Source organism: Oreochromis niloticus, linkage group LG17, assembly GCF_001858045.2.
Source record: "Oreochromis niloticus isolate F11D_XX linkage group LG17, O_niloticus_UMD_NMBU, whole genome shotgun sequence".
Lineage (NCBI taxonomy): Eukaryota > Metazoa > Chordata > Actinopteri > Cichliformes > Cichlidae > Oreochromis > Oreochromis niloticus.
The window spans coordinates 10,591,704-10,618,683 of NC_031981.2; the positions used below are offsets into that span (position 1 = coordinate 10,591,704).

Here is a 26,980-nt window from a genome sequence, read left to right on the forward strand (position 1 = left end):
GGTCCAGGTGATTAGGGAAAGTAACAAAAAGTGTCCGGGTCGGAAAAAGGAGACTAAGGCTACGTTCACACTGCAGGTCTTAATGCTCAATTCCGATTTTTTGATCAAATTCGATTTTTTTGTCTGCTTGTTCACACTACAAATACAATGTGACAGCAAACACGCTCTAGTGTGAAACCTCAAAGCGGCCCGCAAGCGCAAAAGAAGACGTCACACACAACGCGCTCTGTTTAGACCCAGACCAAACAGTATTGTTTGACTGATGGCCCTTAATATAAAGACTTGTTTCGGACTTTACGTTTCCCAATTTTGCTTTAAGTTGTAAGGTTATTTTGTTATTTACATATGGCCTAATAATTATCCTTATTGCTGTTTTAGAGAGGAGCGGTGCTTCAAAGGATAGTTGCAGATTTCTGTCAGAATCTGCAGATTATACAGTACAAGTAAAATGTTCATGTTTCTCCAACATTGTCTTCCCAACAGTTTCACTGAATGGTCAGGAAGCGTTCGCGATGTCTTCTCCGGCGCTGATAACTGGTGTCTGTCTTGTGTCAGTGACGTAAAAGACGGACTTAATGCGACATGACCGTTCAAACAGCAGTCGCTTTCTAAAACATCAGATATGTATCGGATTCAGTGCCACATACGAAAGTGACCCAGGTCGGATTTGAAAATATCGGATTTGTGCTGTTCACACTGGCATACCATGATCGGATATGGGTCGCATAGGGTCAAAAAAGTTGGATTTGATGCGCTTTCACCTGCAGTGTGAACGTAGCCAGAGAGGCATAATGGTTAAATTAAAGAGTTTTATTACGGCTTCTATTTATAACTCAACTAAAAGAGACAGACAAGCCGCTATCACCATTTGAAGAAACAAACCAAAACTCAAGTGTTGGTCGGTAAACTTAAAAGTAAGTCAAAAAGAGATTAGTGACCAAACACACGCCTCTCCACCGAGCAGGAGCAAGCAACCACCAAACACACAGCTCACTAGCTGCAACCACTCACACAGCACTCTGGCACCAGAGCTCACCTTTCTCTGCCCTTAAATACCTTTAATTGCTGATGTGAGTCAGCTGTAAAAAAGAAAAAGGTGGCACCTAAGGCAGGAGAGATGGTAGGACACACCCACACAGGCAACTTCAGGAGGAGGCCCTGCTAGGACCGTAACATTCATATCAGTAATGCTCAACATAATGTGACGAGGAAGCAAGCGATCGACTAACCAAAATAACACAGTACAAGCTTAAGTTCTATACACTTGGTTGTCCCTGGAAACAGCATGGCAGCAGCATACTGCTGAAGGAGAATCAGAGTGAACATAAGATTTAAGAGTGAACTTTTCTTCTAGAAATTGCTGGGGAAAGTGTTTGTTTTGGAAGTTGGGGGCACATAGTCTCTAGAAAAATCAGCTCAGGTGGGGCCCGGGATCTATCCAGAGAAGGGCTGTTTTATTACAAACAAGTCTGTCAGATAAAACTATGAGGAACATCTGAACTGTATGATGCGGAAAACAAGCAGAAACTACAAAGAAAGGTTATCTCTGATGTTTTTTTGCTAACAGTTGTAGCTGCTAAGCATTTGTGGACAGGACTTGGAAAATCTATAGGACAGAGCTAAAGTTCTGGCAAAGCGCTGACAGTTTGAAACAATCGACCTATATCAATCAACTGTTCTAATAATGTCTCCCTCTGGCAAATGAAATAAATTAATGCTCCCAGTGGCAACAACCACAGGTATGTGAGGTACAAAATAAGATGCATTTTCAGTATTGGATAATAGCGCAGTTTGCAGTTGACTGTTAAATGTTGGTTGTGTTGGTGTCTATGTGAGCCCCATGACTCCCAGACTGGCACCCAACTGGAGCTTTGCCCAATGTCATTTGGGCTCCAGCCCCACAGCAACCTTAAGTTGGATAAGCGGTTAAGAAAGTGGATGAATGAATTCAAGTCTTTGTAACAGCCTGAAAAAGATGACCTTTCACTTTTCAAACAAATTTGGACATAAAGGGATGCTTTTCAAAGGCCATGAATAGCTGACCAGATTTAGCCCAGGAAATAACACACTTGGATGTATCTGCGTCACTCAATCCGGTGCTGATTCTAAAAATCTCTCTTTAGCACACAAGATATGCAATGAAAACAACTCTAATGATGGCATTTATTCTTTCCCTCCTATGTTTTAGGCAGGGTTAGCACTCCTTTAATGGTGGTAGCAGTGATACAGAACACATTACATTAAGCTCTGGATGAAACAAAGTTCGAATGCTGTAATTACCAACTAATGGAGCAGAAAATGAACCTATAATCACAGGTTAAACTCCTGAAACAGACAGTGTATTCATTACCAACCACGTTTCATGCAGAATATTGATCAGGTTTATATTCACTCACTGCATTTCTCAAACTGGAAAAGCAGCTTAGGATGCAAAATCCTGATAAGTAAAAATACTCCGAAATTGCTGCGCTCCTTTCATCTCATTGTAAAACCAAGCTTTCACGACAGCGCTCAGCTAAAATTGAAATTGAAATCTGACAAAATATAAATCTTCTTTTGGATTGCACCAGAAATGGAAAAATGTGCATGCAAAGATATTCACAGTGTTCAACCCAAAGGAAATAAAGTAGGGGATATTGTTTGGAGGAGAGAAATGGAGTTATTATTTACAAGCTGAAGTATGTGCTGTTTTTTCTAAAAGCATCTTCAATCTTTTACTGGGGGAAAAACAATGAGAAATAATTAATCTAATATGGAAAAAAATGAAGCAATAGTACAATAATTGCAGGGCTTAATTGTCGAACACTACACACTTATATAAGAACTTATAGCACAGTTTTTCACTGAATAATACAGCTGTGAAAGAGTAAAGTTAATCACAGTCAGCAATGTAGCTACAAGTCAGTTTTATTTAAGAGTGCATCCAAAACTGTCTTGTTCTCTATTCTAACATTCTGTTTTTTTAAACCCAAACTCTTCACATCTAAAGTAAATCTCAGTAACTTCATCTTTCAGCACTTTTACAAAGACTATAAAAGGTTTTATGAAGAGATCTTGCTCTAACAGACACTCTGTGGACCTACCTGTGCTGCAATGCCCCAAAATCTGGATTCAATCACCTCCAGAGTCATCTGGACCCCGATGGCTGTGAGAAAGATAGAAAGCAAGACATCAATCAGGTGCAATAAAACGTCTAATATAGCACTGACTGGATAAATAATGCTACAATCACTTCTCTCCGATATGAAGACGGTTGGAAAAAGCAATATTATGATTAAGTAGGCTGATAACAGTTGTATATGTGGTAGCGGTAACAAAATATCAAGTGAAGCAAGTAGCAATATATAACTTGTATTAGTGATGCTCAAAGACGGCAGTGCTGCGATAATATTTTCAGTAAGCAGTGATTGCTTCAGCAGCAATAACAGCTCCGTTAGTGGAAAAGGGAGGGGAAACTTTAGTTCTAGCACTTAGGAATAAAGAAAATTAATGAGCCGATTAATGTCTTAGTGAGAGACGACCATCTCTCGGCTCTGAGGCTGGAGGAGTAAAAGAGGACCTTCTGTACAGATCAGCTCTGCCTTCAGAGCTCAACTTATGAAAATCCTTTTACATTAAATGGCCTTCTGAGCCATGTGAACCTCCTATTCTTAGACATCGTGAATGTTTATGTGAGCGCACACGTGTGTGTCTCCGGCCTCTCTCTACAACACAGCACTCACAGCCAGAAAACATTAAACCTAGAATTAGTGCGCATCACTCACGCACTTACACACACACACGGCGGCAAAGCGATTGCTTCTGTCAGCTTAGGGCTGTATGTCTGTCAGCATTTCAGTTAATGCAAAAAGGAACTGTAATTGCATAAGTCCCCAGTGTGCACGTACTGTATACACCCACACACATGCAACAAACACACACACTCTGCGAGGGAAGATATGACACTTCATATTAGCATCAAAGACTCAGCGTTTTTCTCCGGGCGAGCTCTGTACAGCTACTCAGGGAAAGCCTTTGCAATGCTCACAATACACAAAACAGATAAACACACACACATGCCTGCACACACACCCCTCCTTACAGAGCCACTGTAGGTACGCGTATTGTATAGCATGTCAGCATATAACAATAATGCCAAAAAATCAATTAATCATTATTTCTGGGAAAGTGGCCTGGAAAATGTTTTATTTGTTTCTAGGCCACATTCCCGGAAATATTATAAAAGACAAGAAAAAATAAATGCTGTCCTCAGTGGTAGCTGTGGCCCTGCAAAAACCAAATACTGCATTTTACACATTTGTACGCATTTGTCTCTCTTCCAGGTAGCCATTGTTTCCCCTCGCTACCATCAGAACTTTAATTAGCATGAAATTAGCATGAGTTGTGTAATCAGTCAGCGTGAGCATCATGGATGAATTAGCTTCTGTCTGAGCTGCACTGCTGTTCTGCCACGTGGATGTCTCAACCTGGAGGGGCAGATGTGGTCAGCGAACTGAACATATTTCTTTCAATTTTGCTTGTTAAATGCATATTATGGGATGAATTACAGATGCCCGAGGACCTATGTGTCCTCATCGAGATCAGGATGTTATGAGGATAATGCTCCCATGTGTTCTGTCCTCAGGTGTGCGTTTTTGTGACTGGAAATGTGCTGGGTTTTGTCCAATCTCTTGAAAATCAGGCGTGATGCAGAGTCCCGGCTGTAATCAGCCTGTAATCAGTCAGGTACACACTAAAAAAACATACTAAGGTGATTGGGGAGCTGTTTAAAAAATATCAGGGAAGTTAAAAAATATTCATAGGTGTTAAAATCTATAGACTAACATAAGTGTGATCTGTTGTGTTTTCTTCTTTGAAGAAAAACAGCCAGAAACTGTCCATTCTCATATCGCCTCTCCCTGCTGGCGCTAGTGACCTTGAAGTGTCTACCTCCACCATAATCTCAGATAAAGTGCTGTAAGGCCATAATAGAGGGCAGCAGTGATCTGCCTTTTGCCTTTCTGAGTTGGAGGCTGATAGGCTAAATCTAATTAAAATCACAACACTGATCTTTGTGTGTGAGTTTCTGTGTGTAAGCTGGAACGGTTGTGTTTTTCATGATGTGTGTGCACAACTTGCAAGTATTCAACCCTTGATGTGTGTTTGATTTGCATACAATTGTGTACACAAGGATATGCATGACCCTGCATGGATGGAAGTGAAAATGTGTGTGCGTGCGTGATTGAGTGTGTGGAAGCATATCCTGCACACTCACAAAGTGTGAGGTGCAATTAGCGCAAGCTGCCAATCACTGCGCAGTACACTTCAAACAGGAAATGAATTAATGAAGAAATAAATAAAAAATTTAAGCAACCAAGAGCTGGAGTTAATTGGTTATTATACTGGCAAGACAGAGTCATGAGAGATGGAGTGAGGTGAACTGTGAATGACTGGTAAAAAGACTGAGCAAGACGAAAAAGTAGGCCAGAAAAAAGGGTAAACAGACCTTCGTCTATGAGTTTCCATGCATTGCTGTCTCGTGATGAGTACATGAGATTAAAGGGGGAAAAACCCTTCATTTATTGGATATAATATAGTTCTAAATTTACAAACATCCATCCTTTCATTTTATCTCTGAAACATTTATAAAGTTTTGGAATGAAGTTTTTATTTGCCTAATGTGACTCGCAGTGCAGATAAATGATTGATCTTTGTAAACTTGATGCATACAAACACAGAATAAGCATACAAAAAAACAAGATAACGAAGGTTGCCTCCCACTCAAAGCACAGAAAGGTTTTTTTTGTGCAAGCAGCTTATTATAATCCATCAGTATTATTATGTAATCACTGATCACATGTTAGTCTGAGACAGCATCTGTTATTTCACCGAATGACCCCAAACAACATATGTTGTTAACATTACAGTGTTAAAAAGCCCTCTAGTGGGCATGGGAATTAAGACAAAGGAGAAAATTGGATAGTTTGGTCCTGAAAAGTGCTCACAGGAAGCCTGAGGACATGGGTTGACTTTAATAATGTATTTCCAGTTAAAAAACAAACAAAATACTATCAGTCACATCAGCAGAAAGGCTGGCTGGAAGACTTGCTAGCCTGGACCATATTTTAATGTTGGAAGTTTGCTGGACTGCTCATTCAGTATAATCATTTTCCTGCTGCACAGTACAATATAACACAAGCTGTTATACACATTGGTGTCACATTTGAGCATATCATATTTTGGTAAACAGAGCAGTTCATGTTCATGACTGCAAGGTGCCCAGTCCTGTGATTACAAAACAAGTCCAAATCATCGCCCCTCCACCACCGTGCTTCATAGTTGGTATGAGGTGATTGTGCTGATATAAAAACCAAATGTGTTTGGTTTTCATCATATGTGGTGCTGTGCATTAATGTCATGCATCTCCATTTTGGTACCATCTGTCCAAAGGACCTTGATCCAAAAGTGTTGCAATTTGTTCGAATGCAACAATGCAAACTTATCCTATGCTGCCATGTACTTTTCAGAGCGAAGAAGCTTTCTTCTGGCAATTTTCCAAACAACTTGTTCGGTCTTTTTCTAATTGTACTGTCATGAACTTTAAGATTTAATATGCATACTGCAGCCTGTAGACTCTAAGATGTACCTCTTGGGTTTTTTGCAGTTTCTCTGACAATTACATTTTTTGACCTTCGGGTGAATTTGCTGAGAAGTCCACTCCAGGAAAAACTCAATGGTTTCCACTTGTGAATAATTTTCCTCACTGTAGAATGATGGACTTTAAATTGTTTGGAAACAACCTTATAGCCTTTCCCAGATTGATGGGCACCAACAATTGCTTCTCTAAGATCGTTGCTGGCTCCAGCAACCAGCCAAAACTTGTGCTTTTATCATTCAAGTCCATTTGATTAGCAACACCTGAGTGCTACTTACTTATAAATTCAGTTTGAAGCAGTAAGGCCATACTTGGTTTTTCTCATAGTACTTCTGCATTTTGGGTTATTATTTATTTATTTATTTTTTTGTTAAATAAATAATAACAGGGTGCAATACGTCATGTGTTGTTGTTCAACTGAAGCTGTAATTTTCCTAAATTTTAAGACCAGGTAAGGATAAGATTTAATATGTTCTGTGAAAGTGAAAGAAGACGCATTTTCTTTTTTACACGATTGTATTCTTAATGATACTGAAAGATTGTTGTCTTGGCTAAATAGTGAAGAAATCAATGGTGACAGTTGTCAGGAAGTTTTTTTGGTAGTCTAATACTGATGGTGGATGTAAAAATCAAACCCTAGTGTCTCAGGTCTTTTGGCGTTGTGCGCTTTCCATCCAGAGAAGTCGTGCAGAGAGTGGTAACTGTGCCGCTATTAATAGCTGCCCACTCTCACATATTTGACATTGTTTAACGTGTTGGCGTGAGTGTGTGTTGTATTGAGGTGGCACAGGAGGTCATCTTGTGTTAAATGATCAGTGAGCAGTTAGTGTTGATGGGTCCTTTAGCAAGACCCTGGAGTACAGGCTAAATATATAAGAACACATACACACACTGAGTCGATAAATTAAACTGCCACGCTGGCTAAGTCTCTAGGCACAGAGTGGACACTGAAAATAAGGCCACTTGTGAAGAGGTCATTTCATTCTTTTCTTTTTCTCTTTCACACAAACATGGAAACACACACACACACACTTAGAGATGATAGAAATTTTTGTAATAGATGTGCGAACAGATATAATACACACAGCAGGGGAAAAGAGAAAAAGGACGAAAGTGAGCACACACAGCGGGCAGACTGAGACAGACAGAGAGCAGGGTGCACAAAGACGATACGCACTGAAAGGTTGTCAACAGGGCATAGACAAAGTAATCAAAGGAAAGCATTAATTGATGTAATGGAGTCAGGTGACAAAGGCTGAGAGAATGATGGATGGATGAAGAGTGACAAGAGGGAGGGTGGGAAAAGGATAAAGGAACAGACAGAGGAGATGAAAGAGGATGAATTGATTTTTAATAATGTTATGAACTGGAAACTCTTTTAATTTCAACCAAGCGTGGCTTTTAATAATAGAGCTAGGGAGATCAAATGGTTGTGCTTGAGCATGCAGCAGTGTGTGTGTCTCATTCTTTCACATGTGTGTCTGCGTCTATTTGTGTTTGTGTTGTGGAGTACAGACTACAAAAGAATTGGAGGGGAGAGATGAGAAGGATGGGGTGTGTTTGTCTTCAGACCTACAACCCCCTAATTCCACACAAGTTGGGATGCTGTATAGGATGTAAATAAAAACAGGATGCAATGACTTACAAATCTCATAAATCCATTGTTTGTTCCCAAAAGATGATAGAAAACTGAGAAAATCTCTTCTTTTAACAAGTCTGTAAGCATCTGGGAACTGAGGAAAACAGCCGCTGGACTTGTGGGAGAGGAATCCTGTCACATGCTTGTCTGATATAGGATTTTAGCTGCTCAGTTCTGGGACTTCTTTGTCCTATTTTTTATTTCATTACGTGCTAAATGTTTTGAGTTGGTGAAAGGACTGAACTGCTCAGCTCAGTTCAGCTCACAGACTCTTCTACTACAAAGCCATGCTGTTGTAGATGCAGTATGTTGTCTAGTGTTCGCTTGCTGAAATATACAAGGCCTTCGAAAAGGGACATTGTCTCAACTATCTCAAAAACCTGTATATAGCTTTCAGCATTGAAGGTGTCTTTCCAGATGTATAAGCTGCCAATTCTATTTACACTGATACACACTATGTCATCAGAGAAGAAAAGTTTTGAACTGAGCACTAACAACAAACCAAATGGTCCTTGACCTCTTTAGTCCAGAGAATATGGCAGCCATGCCTTCCAAAAAGAAAATCAAGTTCTCATTTGTCTGACCACAGAGCAGTTTCACACCTTGCCTCGTCCATTTTAAATGAGCTTTGGTGAGAGATCACTGCTTCATACCTTTTCTTTGCATGCACAGATCTTTAACGGTGAACTGTGTTCACAGACAGTGATTTCTGGAAGTGTTCCTGAGCCCATGTACTGATTTCCATGACAGAATCATGACTGATTTTAATGCTGCGCCACCCGAGGCTCAGAAAAATCCCAGGCATTCACTATTGAGTTCTAGCCTTATACCCTGTGCACAAAGATATTCAAGTTTTCATTGAGGAAAAATATTCTGAAATTATTTCACAATTTGTAGACACAGTTTTTTGCAGAGAGGTAATCCCCTGCTCATCTCTACTTGAGAAACACTGCCTCTTTTCTGAGCTGTGCTGCTACCATCAAATAAATAATGAGCAAATATTTTTTTAGGAAACAGTAAAATGTGTCAGTGTAAACATCTGATATGGTTTCTGTTTTCTATTGTGGTTAAAATATAGGTCCATGAGATGGAGCTGCACTTAAAAAGATCTCTGCAGTCTCTTTAAATTTAACTAGTATTTTTTATTGTACTGGTAATAATAACCTACAGTAATCCATTAATACCTAACATTTCCGGTTAAAGGGTTAAAGGCTGGTTCCACCAATGACCATTTTTGGGTCTTTCACCATCCATCTAGCCTAATTTAGCAGCGATCACTGACAGTTGTATTTTCTGTGTATATAATTGTGCGAGGGTCCGCTGTGCACCAAGTGACATAAAGTTACATCATCTGATGGTGAATGGAAGGTTTAGTGGGGAATTGTGGCATGGTGAAACAGTGGTCAACTCTCACCAATAAGCTTCTTGGTTTAAAGCCGTGCTGGGGCCTTTCTGTGTTGAGTTTGTATGTGTATATGTGTATTTTCCTTCCCTCAATCCAAAGCGATCAACTCAGATTACTTGGTGATTCTAAAATGACCACAAATATGAGGTACATAAAATGCCTGAAGCAACAAGAATGAAGTGCTGTATCAATGTAAGGTTAAATGTAGCTTGTAGTCTAAAGCCCTTTGATTGATCAGTAAGACTAGAAAAACACTAGCTGAAATCAAATATATTACATCCATGTTCCTGCGATTTATTTTTTCTGTCAGTGCACACCACACTACAAGCATACATGAGTACTCCAAGCAGACTAGAAAAAGTGTGGAACGGATTGAGATTTATATCAAAATGTTCTTGTCTTAATGAACACTTTCCTCTTTCAGTTTATAAACCACAATTTTAATTTTGTTTTGACCTATAGCTGTTTCATTTTTGCTCTTCAGAGCCTTATTTACCTTGAATTCACACATTTTCACCTTAGTCCTGTGATACAGTGGTAAGCTATCAAAGGTGTAACCTGCCTCTTTCACAGTAACTGCTAGGATAGACTTCAACCTGCCTAACATACTGTAGCGGATAAGCAGTTAAGAAAATGGATGGATGGATGGATGATGACATCCACCTTTGGACTGTGAAAGGAAGCTGGAGTATCCAGAGGAATGAGAGAATGATGCTTAAGTAAATTTAGTAGCAAAAAAGTTCAGTAGATTATTTAGATAAATGCTTCTTCTATTAATGCATGAATTGTCTCACCGTTGATCAATATACCAGAATAATTTAGCTTTCAAATTTGTTCTGGGCTTTGCTTTTATATTCTTAAAATATCTCATTAACGTGATGAAATGAATTAATGCAAGATGCAAAAATATAATCATTAATTTTGGCTGGTAGAAGAAAAAGCACGTTTTCACTATTCTACCAGCAAAAGTTCATTTCTGACCCTAAGTACATGTGACTGATCACCCAGAAAAGCCCAACGAACGCATTAGAATTTGTTTTTATTGCTGTGTTTGAATTCTTCCAGTTCATGGCTTATTTAAACCTCTTCCTCAAAACCCATATGTGGGCGTGCTTTAGGTTCAACTGTTAATATCTGCATAACATTATCTATCTTGTTTGAAGTCTTAAGAGTAAGTGTGCTTTATTAAAATTGAATTTGTAAAACAAGATTACTGTTTATCCGAACAAATTGTCAAAGACTTATCATGTCTTTTGCTTTAGCGCCTCACTGTTTCATAGTGTCTTGTACATGCACATAAACACAATCGGTGTTGCACGAACACAAACACACACACCAACGCTGACAAAGAGGCAGGCAAAGCAACACAAACACGCACGCAGATTACAGCCTTCCCACTTAGAAATGGCATTTGTATTCTCCGTCCCTCTGTCTCCTTCACAAACACACAAACACATAATTACAGTTTTTATTCACAAATGTCAAACATTCATCAGTAAGATGGAACAGAATGAGAGGCATTTCAGTTTTTTCAGCCCCTTTTTCTTCTCTTTTTTATCTTTCTTTTGTATCCACTTTAAAATGTGATACAGTGGCTTGCAAAAGTATTCGGCCCCCTTGAACTTTTCCACAGTTTGTCACATTACAGCCACAAACATGAATCAATTTTATTGGAATTCCACGTGAAAGACCAATACAAAGTGGTGTACATGTGAGAAGTGGAACGAAAATCATACATGATTCCAAACATTTTTTACAAATAAATAACTGAAAAGTGGGGTGTGCGTAATTATTCAGCCCCCTGAGTCAATACTTTGTAGAACAACCTTTTGCTGCAATTACAGCTGCCAGTCTTTTAGGGTATGTCTCTACCAGCTTTGCACATCTACAGACTGAAATCCTTGCCAATTCTTCTTTGCAAAACAGCTCCACAACTGCCTCAGAGGTTGTCTAAGAGAATATTGGGAGCAACAACACCATGAAGTCCAAAGAACACACCAAACAGGTCAGGGATAAAGTTATTGAGAAATTTAAAGCAGGCTTAGGCTACAAAAAGATTTCCCAAGCCTCAAACATCCCACGGAGCACTGTTCAAGCCATCATTCAGAAATGGAAGGAGTATGGCACAACTGTATCCCTACCAAGACAAGGCCGTCCACCTAAACTCACAGGCCGAACAAGGAGAGCGCTGATCAGAAATGCAGCCAAGAGGCCCATGGTGACTCTGGACGAGCTGCAGAGATCTACAGCTCAGGTGGGGGAATCTGTCCATAGGACAACTATTAGTCATGCACTGCACAAAGTTGGCCTTTATGGAAGAGTGGCAAGAAGAAAGCCATTGTTAACAGAAAACCATAAGAAGTCCCGCTTGCAGTTTGCCACAAGCCATGTGCGGGACACAGCAAACATGTGGAAGAAGGTGCTCTGGTCAGATGAGGCCAAAATGGAACTTTTTGGCCAAAATGCAAAACGCTATGTGTGGCGGAAAAATAACACTGCACATCACTCTGAACACACCATCCCCACTGTCAAATATGGTGGTGGCAGCATCATGCTCTGGGGGTGCTTCTCTTCAGCAGGGACAGGGAAGCTGGTCAGAGTTGATGGGAAGATGGATGGAGCCAAATACAGGGCAATCTTGGAAGAAAACCTCTTGGAGTCTGCAAAAGACTTGAGAAAGGGGCAGAGGTTCACCTTCCAGCAGGACAACGACCCTAAACATAAAGCCAGGGCCACAATGGAACGGTTTAAAACAAAACATATCCATGTGTTAGAATGGCCCAGTCAAAGTCCAGATCTAAATCCAATCCAGAATCTGTGGCAAGATCTGAAAACTGCTGTTCACAAACGCTGTCCATCTAATCTGACTGAGCTGGAGCTGTTTTGCAAAGAAGAATGGGCAAGAATTTCAGTCTGTAGATGTGCAAAGCTGGTAGAGACATACCCTAAAAGACTGGCAGCTGGAATTGCAGCAAAAGGTGGTTCTACAAAGTATTGACTCAGGGGGCTGAATAATTACGCACACCCCACTTTGCAGTTATTTATTTGTAAAAAATGTTTGGAATCATGTATGATTTTCGTTCCACTTCTCACGTGTACACCACTTTGTATTGGTCTTTCACGTGGAATTCCAATAAAATTGATTCATGTTTGTGGCTGTAATGTGACAAAATGTGGAAAAGTTCAAGGGGGCCGAATACTTTTGCAAGCCACTGTAAGTTATGCCTTTGCCTTAATCATTTGCTGTTGCATATTAATAGGCTTAAGCTTAGTCTATTTGCACAAACTACGGCATTTCAAGATGACAAATAGCTTTAAAACTCAATAATGAGAGGAACGGTGCATGAATACAAAATAAAACATGAAAATAAGGAAAGGCCAAAAGGGATTTTTATGATGATTTGAGTAAAATAATTAACTAATTAGCTGCTGATGAACAAATCTTAAAAAAGGACAAGGATGTTTTAGGGCAGCATATTCAATACAAAAAAAGTCTCGGTCAGTATTTGAATTGACTACACATGCATGCATTGAAGGCCTAATGCGATATAGTGAGACAAAACACTGGCCTTAGTAAGGTAAACTATGAGAAAACACTGGGAGGCCATCATTCCCTTTTATTTTGAAATGTTACTGGAAATTGTGCTGTCTGGATTGGGTCTAAAAAGCCTAAAAATCTGTTTTCTGTCCTGCTATTATGCTCACATAATTGTTATTTTGGCTGTTGGCCCAGTACACAGAGAGACAGTTACTCTGTAAAAATGTTGACTGAGCTCAATACTGCTACTATATACATTTCAATTAAGTCTATTTTACGTCTGTAGCTACAGCAGATGAATGACTCTTTGTAAAAGTCGTGTTTAAGAGAGACCTCAGAACACCTGATCTTACCATGTTTGGGAGCTGCAGCATATTTTCTGCAGGTGGATGAGGGCATCCTTTATCTGACTAATATATCCAATCCCACATACTTTTTCAAGGTTTCACAACCCTGACAAAAATAAAAATCACTCCACACGCTTCACACTGAATAACCTTTCAACCGAAAGACCAAAAATTACTGTTTGTGTTTCCCTAAAGCAGCAATGTTCACCAAAGCCTTGGCAGAGACCACGACTTTCTGATGGAGAGTGCTCAATAAACTGATGTTGCCAGGCAACAAACTTTGTTCCAGCAAGGAAAAATGAGCAAATTGTGCTTGACTGCTGAGCGATAAAAAAAAGAAGAAGAAAAGTTTAGTAATAGTTGATTATAATGATCAATATGAAAAGAAATCCTAGCTGTCTGAACACACAAACAAGACACACACACGCAGCCAAGAAAACCATTCATAAAACCATTCAAAACAGACTCAGGCTGATAAATACAAAGAAAGCTACGCGCACCCACACCCACACACTCAACTACACACATACACAACCTAAAACAAAGACACACATCCTTCTGACCTACTGATTGGCGGTCTCACCTGACCTATGACCCTTAAGCTTTTTGCAGTTAAGTTACAGTTGGTTTTGTGGCAGCAATTGCCAAGAGAGACTTAAGAACAGACACGCACACGCGCATGCATGCACACAAACACAGACACACCTCTCTACTAATGCTCGCTAACCTCAGAGGAGTTGCTAGAGGCTGCACTGACATCATGTTACCAAAGCAACAGGCAGAGAATGGGGATTGGATGAAAGGATGATGACTCAACCTCCCTCCCTTGTATTCCTCCTCTCTCTTACCATAATCTCTCATTTTCTCTCTGAAAGTCTCTTACTTTGTCAACTTTTCGAAAGTCAAGGATGCAAACAGAGGCACATGCATGAGCAGGGGGGACATTGTAGGGTTTTTTTCAATTTTTCAAAAGAGTGGAACACTGGCACGTGTCGGTGTGGGATAACTAGCTTTGAATTATTCACACAAGACACACAAATGCCCACATAAAGCCACGAATTGAACATATTAAAAATCAGGACAGATTCTTGTGAAACTTATTGACATATTGGAATAACTGACTAGCGCTGCTGTCATAACCCTTAAATCTTAAAGTTGATGGGTAAGAAGCGTGTTAAATGAAGGATAGAAATGGAAATAAATGATGTTGACACAGGCTATATGTGTGTGGACCTTCCAAGCTGGCGCAGCCCACCTTAAGTTAACCTAGTTTCACAGCCTTCTTAAACGAGCCTGTTGGAGGCACACTCACTAAATCATTCATAGTGGAGAGGCTCAGAAAAAACATGTTTATGTGTGAGAGAGAAAGAAAGAGCGAAGGCGAACTGCTGTGCTCTTTCTTGTGGTCTGTATGTTTACATGGTAGTTTGTGTTCAGAACAGCGCTTTTTCTTTGCTGCATATCCAACAGGAATTAAAGTCATGACATTTTGGGCCATTAATCAAGTCTGGAATTCAATTACCTACTCAATCTTTTATAACGTGAAAGGAGAAGACCTCGGTACTGGATGCGTGTCTTTTTATATGTAATGGCCCCTCTTTCATTACCTGACTAAATTAGTTATGGCAGTAACTTAAAGGGACCTATTATGGTCATTTCCACCCCCATGTCTTTATTCTTCAATTCTAACGCAAATAATGCTTCTTTACCTTATACTGAGCCTCGGTGAAGCCCCTTTAGTTCATCTACTCTCTGAAACCACCCAGTTTTGCCTCATTTTCCTTTATGCTAGATTTCATCTGATTGATAGTCCCTTTTAAGCAGAGGGTTTGAACAGCAGGTGTGTTTACTGCTTGAGATGAGTGTTTTAGGGATTTCTCGGCTCTTTGACTGAGCTTTGGGTGAGCTGTTGGCTCACACGGATTACTATTCATATGCTGACCTCATTATTTCAAGCTCCATATTAACATGAACACATATATATGTATATGTGTAGATGACAGCAATTAAGGAAAAAAGCATGAAAAACATCATCTGTAAAGTTTTTGTTTTTTTTAATAAAACCAAAACAATAAGGAGGCTGATATTTGTTACACTGATTTATTACTACTTTGGACAAAGCCAGGACTGCTATCAGTCCTGATTACAGCTCTCTGTTCAGCAAACACATGAGTAACAAGTTATGGGCTTTTGCAGCTGTCCCAAGGTTTTAATGAATATGAAAAATGCTGTGAACCATGATGTTGTCATCATATCTCAAGCCAATTGAGATATTGGAAGTTTTGGTTAAGAGCACTAGATAGCACCTTCCATGACCATCATGACAACACCAAATTCAGAAAGATTTTTTTAGATGAATGGTTTTAGTTCTTCAAGTAGCGTACAAGAAACTTAAAGGATGGCCAAGATAGTGTACAAGGAAGCTGGACCAATTTACCCCTGATAAGGAGTATGTTTTTTTCAACCCTTCCTTTTTCTACTTCCATGTTTCCTCTTGTGATTTCCGCCTCCTGCTTCTAATGTCTGTTTCCATCTCTCTCTAAGAAGACAGATGGTGCCTCTCCCCTCTTTATCTCTCAACTATCCCTCTCTTTTATCCCATATCTGTTTTTCTGTCTTATTGCTTATCTTTCTCTCTTCTTGCTTCACACTTTGTTATTGTCTTGCTCTCTTCGTTTCATCTTTTTTCCACAGTCCACATTCCACTTGTTCTCCTTCCCGCACCATCATCTCCTCTATGCCCATCGCCACTCACTCTAACCCTTGTGCTCTCCTCTAGGAAATCCCTCTCTGCCATCTGTCTGGCTGTGATGAATTCAGCCTCTTTCGGAACAAATCATCTTGGCCAAATTAATGAGACTCTCCGAGGGGATAAACTTTATGTGAGTGTGCGTGCTTGTGCGACTGAGAACGTGTATGCGCCGAAAATGCTTCATAATCCATCAACTGCACCACTTAATTTATCCAGTGACGGATAGCATGCTACATGGAAATACGTCAGACATGGCTGTTGCACAAATTGAGTTCTTTCTTTTTTTTAAAGAGGAGGTCAAGAACCGTGGTGCGCCTGTTTTTGGTCATCCTCACATGTTAGTGCGAACACTGTTCACTTACAGCCAGATCTTCCAACAACAATGTAAAGCTAGGGTGCCAAGCAGGACAGTTAAGGCACGGAAGTCTTTTTCTCCACACTGGCTCTGGAGCGTAATAGTTTTCCATTTTTTCATTAGCTGTTTTTATTTTGTTTTTAGTTTATGCTTTCAGTTCAGTCTCAATCAGTCTCCAGCATGGGTTGGCTTACTTAGTTTTGCTATAGTTTTGTAGTTTTGTACAGTCCATATAAATATGGCTGTAAGTTTAATGCAACCTGGCCTATAACTTTTTACTGATCTCCATCTCTGGAGGATGTTGATTATGTTCTCATTGTTAAAAGCAGTCAATAAAGAGACAGCTTACTTATGGAGTTCAGACTGCTTCTTAAGTACTCTAACTGTCCCCACATGTACAGAAAATACAATTAGACACATAAATTAATGGACTGTGACATATTTCTGTAATTTTCCCTCTTTAAACCAACACAGATGATTTTAAAATTAAACAGACAAGATGCCATTTACAAAATTTCAGCTTTAAGTAAAACAGTTCAACCAAAGCACTGCATTGACTGCTCAGGAGCTACAGCCACTTTTCGTACATAGTTGCCCATTTTTCAGAGGCCTAAAAATAACTGTAAAATTAACTGACACGTTCTCCTGTTGTTTCATGACAAATTCAGCAGATAAAGGCTGATTGTGCATGTTTAAATTGCATTTTTAGCTTTATATAGATGAAGTTTCATTAGGCTGAAAAGCAAAAAATAAACCCGTCGGAGAGACAGCAAAAACTTTAGGAGTGGCATAATCTATAGTCTAGTATAGTCTTAAAAAGAACTGAGGAACAGCAAAACCCTTGAAATACCACTGAAGACAATTGAAGTTGATGCTCACAGAATTTTTTCGTTGGATAAGAAAATCCCTTTCGCAAAGTTAAAGCAAATCAAAAACGCACTCTTGAGGGGCTGGGCCTATCATTGTCAGAGTCTACAATCAAGCAATGCTTTCATGAATAGAAACCTAGAGGGGTTACAAGAAGGTGCAGACCACTAGTTACACTCAAGAACAGGAAAGCTAGATTAGACTTTAGTAGAAAACCTCTATAAAAGTCTGCACAGTTCTGAAAAAAAGCAATCTTTGCATGAAACCAAGATTAACATGTACCTGAATGATCGGAAGAAAAAATGAAGGAAAAGGAAAGAAACAGGTCATAATCCAAAGCATACCCCGTCCACCAAAGTGTATGTGTCAAATTATGAGCAAATGTGGTGGAGTGGTACCAGGTCACTAGCATTCACTGATAATGTGACTGCTGAGAATTAAGAGCATGAATTCTGAGGTGTACATGGCTATATTGCCGACTAAAATTTAGCCAATACTAATTGGACAGTGCTTTACAAAGCAAATTGATAATGACCCAAAGCTTACTAGAAAAGCAAGCCAAGAGTTTCTAAAGTGACAGTAATTTATATTTTTCAGTGAAACACCTGATCTCAACCCAACAGAGCAGCTCTTCAGTTACTGTAGATAAAACTGACGCAGAAAGACACCCACAAACAAGCAGCAGCTGAAGGCGGTGCTTTTGGTGATGTATTTGATGATGTCCAAGGGGTTTTGATTTCAGGCAGTGATGGACTGCAAAAGATTTTCATTCAAATATTAAAAATAATTCTCTTATTTAAATTTATGTTATCACCAATTAACCTAATCCCGCAAACTGCATGTCTGTGAATTTTGGGAGGAAGCTGGAGTACCCAGACCATCCAAACTCCAGACAGAAAGGTCCCGGCCAGATGAAGGCAATCCTTTAGCTTAATTGCTAATTATATAAAAAAACAGTCAGGTGCTGCCGTTTAAAAGTGCAAACAATTTTAGATCAATTTTAAATCTTAGCTGGTCTGTTAAGAAAGACAAAAAGGCTGATGTTATTAAAGTGTTATTTGGGACTAGCACAGCATGAGGTTACCACTGAACAGGCACCCTGTTGCAAGGAAGCATCATCTACCTTTCTCTAAATCAACCCATTAATGTCACTATGAATGTAAAGTATGCATGTCACCTTACCTATTTAGTTAAAGGGTTGACCACAATAGGCGTAACAGAAAAAATTCAATATGAGGGGAAAAAAACTGTTAAACATATATAAAAGCTATACTGTATCTATAAAAAAAATAAAAAGGCTGAGGCACTGGAATAAAAGCCTGTCTGGGAAAATGTGTCTCAAGCCACAAATTAAAACATGATTGATTTTTTTATGGAGCAGTCCTCATTGACCATATTGACCAAAGAGCCATAAAACTGTCTGGCCACTATAAGGCTGATTCACGGATTATAAGGAAAAGCTGATGAATGGGAACAGGGACACCAGTCCAGACTCTGATGGAACCGTGAACATGTACAATCTTTTCTCTGTGTGTGTGAAAAGACGGATGGAGCCTTGAAGTTACTTGCTCTATGCAGGAAGTAGTGGTAGAAGTGCTAAACGTGCCCAGCCAGACCTGGTGTTAATACAAAGGCTAGGGCCAATTCATCTTCAGTGACACTCACCCAATAGCACAGTAAATTACGCAGCATGGGAGGAGGTAGGGCTGAGTGCGAGGAGATAGGGAAGGAGAGAGAGAGATGTGAGGGAAGAGGGAGCTGGCATAAGAGAGCGAAAGAAGAAAAGGGGGGGTGATACTCCAACTTGTAATGAATGCTACAGACTGGGTTTAAATTCATATATCATCAATATTGGAGGCAAGAGACAGCAAGGACTGCAGGGATTTAATTATGCCTACAAGATAATAAATAAAACAATATTCATATAGCTAGAGAATGAATGTTTCTGTGCAACACAACAACAGGCATGCAGAAAACACAAAAAATACACTTTCCTGCTCCAAACCGTTGCAAGTAATCATTTTTCATAACACGTATTTCCTCCATCATTGATGGAACAGAACTGGCCATAAAAGTCGCCTTGGCAGGAGGTGCTGGCACTTAAAATGGATCCCAATGCCAACATGCCTTTTTTGCCAGACATATAAACAATCCTAAAAAAAAGAGGAAAAAATCCCTTGGAGAAGCAAATAAATCAAGCTTGCCTTGCATTCTTACCTGGTTTTACAAAGCTCTTCCTTCTCAATCAGTGTGCAAAATTTTAAATGAACTACCTGAGCCGGAGGAGCAATCACACTCTCTGCAGTGTTGTTTGTTAAATTAAACATTTATCAGAATTATTTCAACTTGCTTTTAAATATGTATATATATATCTTACATGAACGTTGAGAATTATAGCCACAGTGGACTCTTTCTGTCGTTTCAGAAAAGAGTCTCATTTGTAAATCTGGAGGCCTGGGATGAAGGGACTGTGCTGCTCTGGCCGGTTGGAGGAGCCAAAAAGTCTCAGCACCCCTGCTACCTCTTGAAACTAAACAAAAGTAAAAGCAAGCAACAATCAGCCAGGTGAGTCACACAGAAACAGCTGTAGCTCTCGCTCTCTCACCTCTGTGTTTCCCACTGTCTCTCTCTCTGTGGACTTCTACAATTTAGTAAATAAAACTTTTGGCAATAATTCAATTTTTGCTATCAAAAACAAAAACAAAAACAAATCAAATAAGCTGGGAAACTAAAGGGGGGGGGGGGGGGCAGGTATTTAACAGTCTACTACACTGCACTCTGTGTTATTTCATCAGATCATAACACAGCAAACAGTGCTGCTGTCCATGGTTCTGAAACAACAGCCATACTTTTCTTTTTTACACATAGAATATAAAGATTTTGTTTTCATACAGATTTTGAAAGTAACAAAGGAAGCCCCAGGCCTCGTTCTGTCAGGATTGAGCACATATTAAGCCTTGATATTAGATCAGAGATTGGATTTTGCCAAATGCTAGTGCTGTTTACTTAATACCAGGGGTGCTAGCTGTGTTCACTAAAAGATGGGTGCACGTTAGAGTGCAAAGGCTGACAAACACGTCAGTGATTTACATGCAGTAGTTGAATTTAATGCAAAAAGCAGCACCAATTGTGCTTCTTTGGAGAAAAAGTAAGAACCTGGTAAAAAAGAGGTTTTTTTTCCCTTTTCATTCACTGTGGATTGCTTTCAGGTTACATCACAGACAGGTGTCATTTCATCTGCTGCAAACCGCAAGGTCAATGAAAAAACAAAGTCAGAGTTGAAACACTCTGAATTTTGAGTGTAAAAATGGAACATGAGATCCAAGTGCCACCGAAAGGGCTCACATCTCTGACAATACCGCAGAAGTGCAAGGCCTCTTTCAGATGCTAAGCAATGTATGATAATTAATGGGTGGCGCTAAGACAAAAGTCTGGCACAAGATACCAAATGTTTGGGTTTTGAGCCGACAGATGGATGCCTCTGACAAAACTGAATTGCCTTCAGTGTTCTTTCACTTGGTTTCTGTGTGGTGTTTAAAACTGCAGGAGGGGAAACATCTGCCGGTGAAAAATAAACAAAACAAAAAAAACACAGTTTCTATTATTAACACTGGGCTTTAAGCACGATTTTTATATTTTATAACAACTGTGACAAAGTGTCCTTGAGCCTTGCACTAAATACCTGGCAGTGCCAAGCAGCTGACCCTGGCTGCTGACCTCTGCACTCTGGAGGGGATTGGCAGGACTAATTAGAGGACTAATTACTCCTTTGGGATTGCACACGAATGTGCAGACAAACACAGGAAGAGTTGCTACCACTGCTCATTCAAAAATAGAATTTCTTTCTACCTTTAAATATTTTTTAACATCACTCAACGCTGAGATAAAATTGTTTTGTGCAACAGCATATTGCACACTCCATGCTTTTCCTGTCATTCTAGCCAATCATTTTTAATACCGCTGAAGAGCATGTCCTTACAGCCAACACTATCCGGAGCTACTGGCAGCTAAAATAATCATTTCTGTCTGCCAGTAACTACATCCATGTCATAAAGCCAGCACAGTGCCCACATTTGGACAGGAAACGAGATAACTCAGTTGAGATTATGCTTGTAAATGTGTGTGTGTGTGTGTGTGTGTGTGTGTGTGTGTTGGGCAGCTGACCAATCCAATGTATTAACCAGCCTTTGTAAATATTTCAGCCTGGCAACAGACACTGACATGTGCAAACTGAAAGAAGGTGCACAGTTAGATTGGATGTCTTGAAATCCATTTCCAATTGTTTGGTCCAACCTCCAGAATGATGTTCCTGTTTCTTCTCTTTGCTTGGTTTGACAATACAGTGTTTAGATGATTTGAATACTGACTTCATCGTTTATTTTGTTCATGGAAAAATTCTTAACAAATAGATGCGTATTTACACTTACAGCTTAAATGGTACAAACATTTGCACTTATTTGGAAAAGTCTTTCTGACCACCTGATAGATGTCCTTTCAAAATAAAAAAAATCACCCTCCTTAAATTCTGCTCTGGTCTTTGCCATCTAAGGGAAATGTTGGGCACGCTAGCTGCTTAATAATCCAGTATGTTCACCAGATAGTGGCTAACTATGTGCCAAGTGCACAGTGACCATATCAGAAATGCTGCAAACTTTTACTGAAGCTGTAAAATAACAAGATCATAAGAAAAAGCTGGAAGATGTTAAAATGCTTTGAAGAGCTGCATAAGGCAACAGTCACACAGACCGAGAATCTCAAAGGGTGCAACTTTTACCTTGAAGGCAAACGGCCTCTGTTTTCAGTTTGCGTCACACTTTTCATTTTCACTGTCAGTCGGCGAGTAGTTGGCGTTTACTTGCACTCAAGTCAATATCTTACATATGAAACACCAATCTGTGGAAATCTGCTAAAGACTAAAGCAATCAAAACAAGTTTTTTTGTGCATTTTTTTCCCACCAATTTCATCTAGCCACGCCCAGCAACAACTCACCAACCAGGTGGAGATTACAGAACTGGAGCTTATCAGGGGTTTGTTAATTGGTCTCTAGGCCTGTATGAGTGAGGTCTAACACTGTACACTGTAAAAATGTCACAGAGTGGCCCCATGTACTTGGTATCAGCTTTATATTCCACAGTCCTTTGCATTGCACAGTTAGGTGAATGTTGCTAATTGGAGCCTACTCTTTCTATTGGAGGGATGATATTATCAGCTCATATTAGCTAGTTTGCCCACCAAAGGGCAAGAGTCTGCAGAGCCTAAAAACAAAACTAAATAAGTACACATAAGTGTTAGGGAACTCTTTTTTATATTTCATGTGTCTGAAATAAAAAAAAATCATTGGTCAGTATATTGGAATATCAGGTTTTTTGAATAACCAAATGTCAGCATCAGTGCATTGGTATTAGCATCAGTATTAAAAATCCCATATCAGCTGGGCTCTATTGGTAATATCCAAAGACAGGTGCAGCTTCAACATTAAATTTTAGACCATTTGTTCCCGGAAAGGTCAAAGTTGAGGATCATCTCTGAGGTCTGGTCTGGTTGGTGTATAATATCTATTTCGGCCATATTTGCAAAATAAAAACAGTAAAAATCAGTCATTGGTGGCTTCCAGCATGTGGAAAAGAAAGAGAGGATGAAAACCCCCCTCTGTTAACAATGCCAGTCCCTTTAGTGAAAGAGAGAGAGAAAAAGACGCTTGGCTCATGAGCAATTTTGGTTCAGTTTCTTATGGAAACAACTAGTCTCTCATTTGAACACTGAATCTGAGCCAAGCGATTCACATGCTCATTAACAGCACAATGTGTGTGTGTAAGTGTGTGAGAGAGCTATGATTCAAGCCATGTAAGGAAGCAGCCAAGTAGTTATATGCTGTGTGCAAACAAACACACAGTCGCCCCACCAGTTCATACCCTACTCCCCCTTTACAAACCACATACTGTCTTACTACCACCTGTCTTAAACTTGTCAATGATATCTTCCACCTAAATGCTTCTCACAATTATTCACAAAACACTGCACGGGCATGCATAAACCTATCTAGTTTAATCTATCTAATTTACCTAAAAATGGACTGTTTTATCTCATGAGGATCACAGTTCTGTGTGTGAGATGTAAACAAGGACACACACACCAGTGCATGTGCTCATACAGCCACATGCACAAACTTCCTTTACACACACACAAACACAGCCGTTACGAGAGCTGCCACAGGGAATAGGATGAAAATGAAAGCTGAGAGAGGGAGACGTGAGGAGGAAAAAAAATCGAGGGAGGAGAAAAGCCCATGTGGCAGAGGGAGATTCTCATCTTTACTGAAATCAGCTGATCCCTCCCTCTCTCTCTCTCTCTCTCTCTCTCTCTCTCGCATCCTCCCTCGCTCCACCGCTACAGATTTCTCTCTCAAATCTTTCTTCCCGTCCCCCTTCCATCAACCTCATCCCACCGTGTCCTCTGCCTCCCTTTTCTCCTACCTAGCTTCCTTATTTATTTATTTTTTGCACCCTGTTTCATATTTCTCCCAATGCCTTCCACTCCACTCTCTAGTTCCTCCTCACTCTGTTGCTCTGTATTTTCCCTTATCTCTCCTTCAGCTTTCACTCGTTCGTATTATCACGCACTCTGTATTCCACCTCCCTCTTCTTCTCTCTGTCACTGTGGGAGAGCTGCAGGCAGACAGAGGCAGCATACACTAATGTTACTATATTTGACAAGGCACACACACACGCGCACACGTACATTCTCCTGCCACATGCACGGCTGCACACACGTACGGTAAAGAAAAACGGGGGAGGTGGGAGTATCGAGACACACACACACACAGTCTAACAAAGGCGCACCGGAAAGACAGCCCTCAAGTGTACATGCATGGATAAACAGACACACACGCTCCGACGCGTGCTGAGTGCAGGAATCACAAACATAGCGACACAGAAGGGGTAGCGCATGACGCCAGCAACCTAACGCCGTTGCCTCTCTTTCTCTCTCTCAGACACACACACACACCGTCTCTCTCTTTTTCACACATACTCACGCCTCTCAGACACACGGCAACACGCAAGCCAACGAGCAGGACAGCGCTGGACGTATCATTCATATACGGAACAGATCCTAAGAAAAGGATTAACTATCTCCATCCCTCTCCCTCTGAGGACCTTAGCCTCTCTTACCTCCTCTTGTTCCTCTAAGCCTTTCTTTACCTCTGTTTTTTTTCTAAAATCCTCATCATTTTTTTTTTTTTTTACACAATCCGTCCCTTCACAATTCATCGGTGGGTTGAAGGGAAGCTGGAGGAATTGTCTTTATTCAGAGAGAAGGATCAATCTTTCATTATTCATCTGACCAGGATCTTGAATGTATGGATTTTCTTAGTTGTAGTGGTGACAGCTTTTCTTCAATTTTTGTGTCCAGTCAGAAATTTTTGAGCTTTATTTCTTTTTTTAAATAATATTTTTGGACGAATGGCTGATTGCAGAAAGCCATAAAGCTTGTGCTGTCCGAGATATCTGGTCAAAAGGTAAGTCTGGTTGACGGTATTCACCTCACTCATTCACTTCTGTTTTTTTGACTGGAATGGAATATTTATAAAGTCAAACAAAGTAGACTGCAGAAAGAAACAAAATTACGTTTGTGTTTTTCTTGAAACCTATGGGAATTTTAGACGGGGCCAAAAGTGCATGCTGTGAGGAGGTGGAAGCCGTAAACGTCAGCCCTCGGGCTGTTTCCTGGACACACACTACACATTGACAGGAATGCCTGGGATGTGGTTTTGGGCCAAAGCTTGCAGGGGTGGGCAGTAGAAAAGTATGAGAGTTATGATTCATGGCATGCTTACTATAACAGGATATTCCTTCATTTTCTTTTTTTAAATTTTGTGAAAATACCTTAAAAACTATTGCTGTGCTGCAGTGCTGTGGAGTAAATCTGGCTGTCATATTATAAAACATGTCTTAGTGGGCATGAACAGTAAATATTATGGTCTAAAGATCTCATAATATGATGTTAGAGAACAGTAAAGAAACTGATATTCCCTCTGAAATTATTGCAAAATAAATGACTAGAAACTGTTGCTGGTAAAGAGGCTCCTGATGAATCATCTATTGAGATACAGCCTTTGGGAAATACACTGTAGCCACTGTAAATATGCCAAATGCTCCAACCACAGATATAGTAAAAACTAACTGCTACAAGTATCTGAAGGTGTATATTCAGTCCAATCAAATTAGTGAAAGAACTAATGTGAAAAGCACCATCCATCCATCCATGCATCCATCCATTATCCATACATCCATCCTCCTGATTTAAACTTAAATGCTCTAAAGCTTACAAAGTCAAAACTGTTTCAATTGGACAATGCTGCTTGCTCAAAAGTCTCATGCATAACCTAAAGTCACATGATCTACAGGTCTGACTTTAGCCAGTCCATCAAAACCGCTGCACATCATCCTGCTATTTTTGCAGTCCTTTCTTAATGCACAGTACAGAATATAAGCAAACCTGCTTTAATGCTTGAAATGATCTATGCTTACTTGTTTTTTATACTGTACCTTCTACATGCTGTGATCTTACACTGCTCCAAAAGTTTAATGGAAACTTGGTTGAACATTTCTTCAGTACTTTCTTTTCATGACCTTCACAATATCTTATGTAATATTAATCAATGTAGAGCCCTTGATAGATGCCATTAAATGGCATTGTGTTAATTCTCAGTCAGAGGCCTCTGGGTAGCGTGTTGCTGGTTTTACCTGCTGTATAACACTTCACGGGCTCTAATCTCTTTTCAGATGGTGTGATGTAAGAGTGATTAGCTTGCAATAGCTGCACTGTGATTGTATGATCATGCAGTAGGTGTGAGGTTTCATCACCCTTTCGTGCCTCTCTGCTTTAGTTAAGAATGAATGAAAACGGACTATTTTCCAAGTAACGCAGACACCTTCTGACATCACTCTAGAGAAAACAAACAAACTAATGGATTATGTGGCTGCACTAGTTTTGTATGTCTACTAAGAAACATGGCTAACAATTGAGGCCAGTCTGGGGGCTTATGTGAAACCACTCATTAAATGATTTAGATAATATCAGCTGCAAAGGATTTAATGAGTCTGGGTGATATTAATGATGCACTTAACTAAATGACAAATTTTACTCTTAGCCTCTTACTCCTAAACGCTACTGTCAGATTTGGGTGGTGTTAAAAAAAAAAAATGTATGTGATATTAGCAAAAACTGATCATTTACACAGAATAAAGGTAAAGAAAGCAAAAAAAATCATGACATAATATACAGTTACAATACCAAGACAATGAGTGTAAATAAAAATAGCTGTCAGCTGTCCAAATCCATCTGAAGCATAACTGACCATCTTTAGCAGGTTCTGTTTATCCACAGCTGAGGGACACAAGTCTGAAAAGGTTTTGTCTTGGAAAGAATTTTCCTTGACCTT

At 39.8% G+C, this 26,980-nt stretch overlaps 2 protein-coding genes across 6 annotated transcripts in view; one reads left to right on the forward strand and one right to left on the reverse strand.

Moving 5' to 3' along the window:
• The window catches only part of cacna2d4a (calcium channel, voltage-dependent, alpha 2/delta subunit 4a), a 103,135-nt gene that overhangs the window by 14,626 nt on the left and 61,529 nt on the right, over positions 1 to 26,980 (reverse strand). For all 5 annotated transcript variants that reach the window (XM_025899694.1, XM_025899695.1, XM_025899693.1 and 2 more), the window contains one exon: positions 3,084 to 3,145. In XM_025899694.1, the coding sequence (XP_025755479.1) occupies positions 3,084 to 3,145 (62 nt within the window). The remainder of the gene's footprint in view (positions 1 to 3,083; positions 3,146 to 26,980) is intronic.
• The window catches only part of lrtm2a (leucine-rich repeats and transmembrane domains 2a), a 28,979-nt gene continuing 26,514 nt past the window's right edge, over positions 24,516 to 26,980 (forward strand). Inside the window, exon 1 of the mRNA XM_019347259.2 lies at positions 24,516 to 25,054. The gene's annotated coding sequence lies outside the window, so the exon portion shown is untranslated. The remainder of the gene's footprint in view (positions 25,055 to 26,980) is intronic.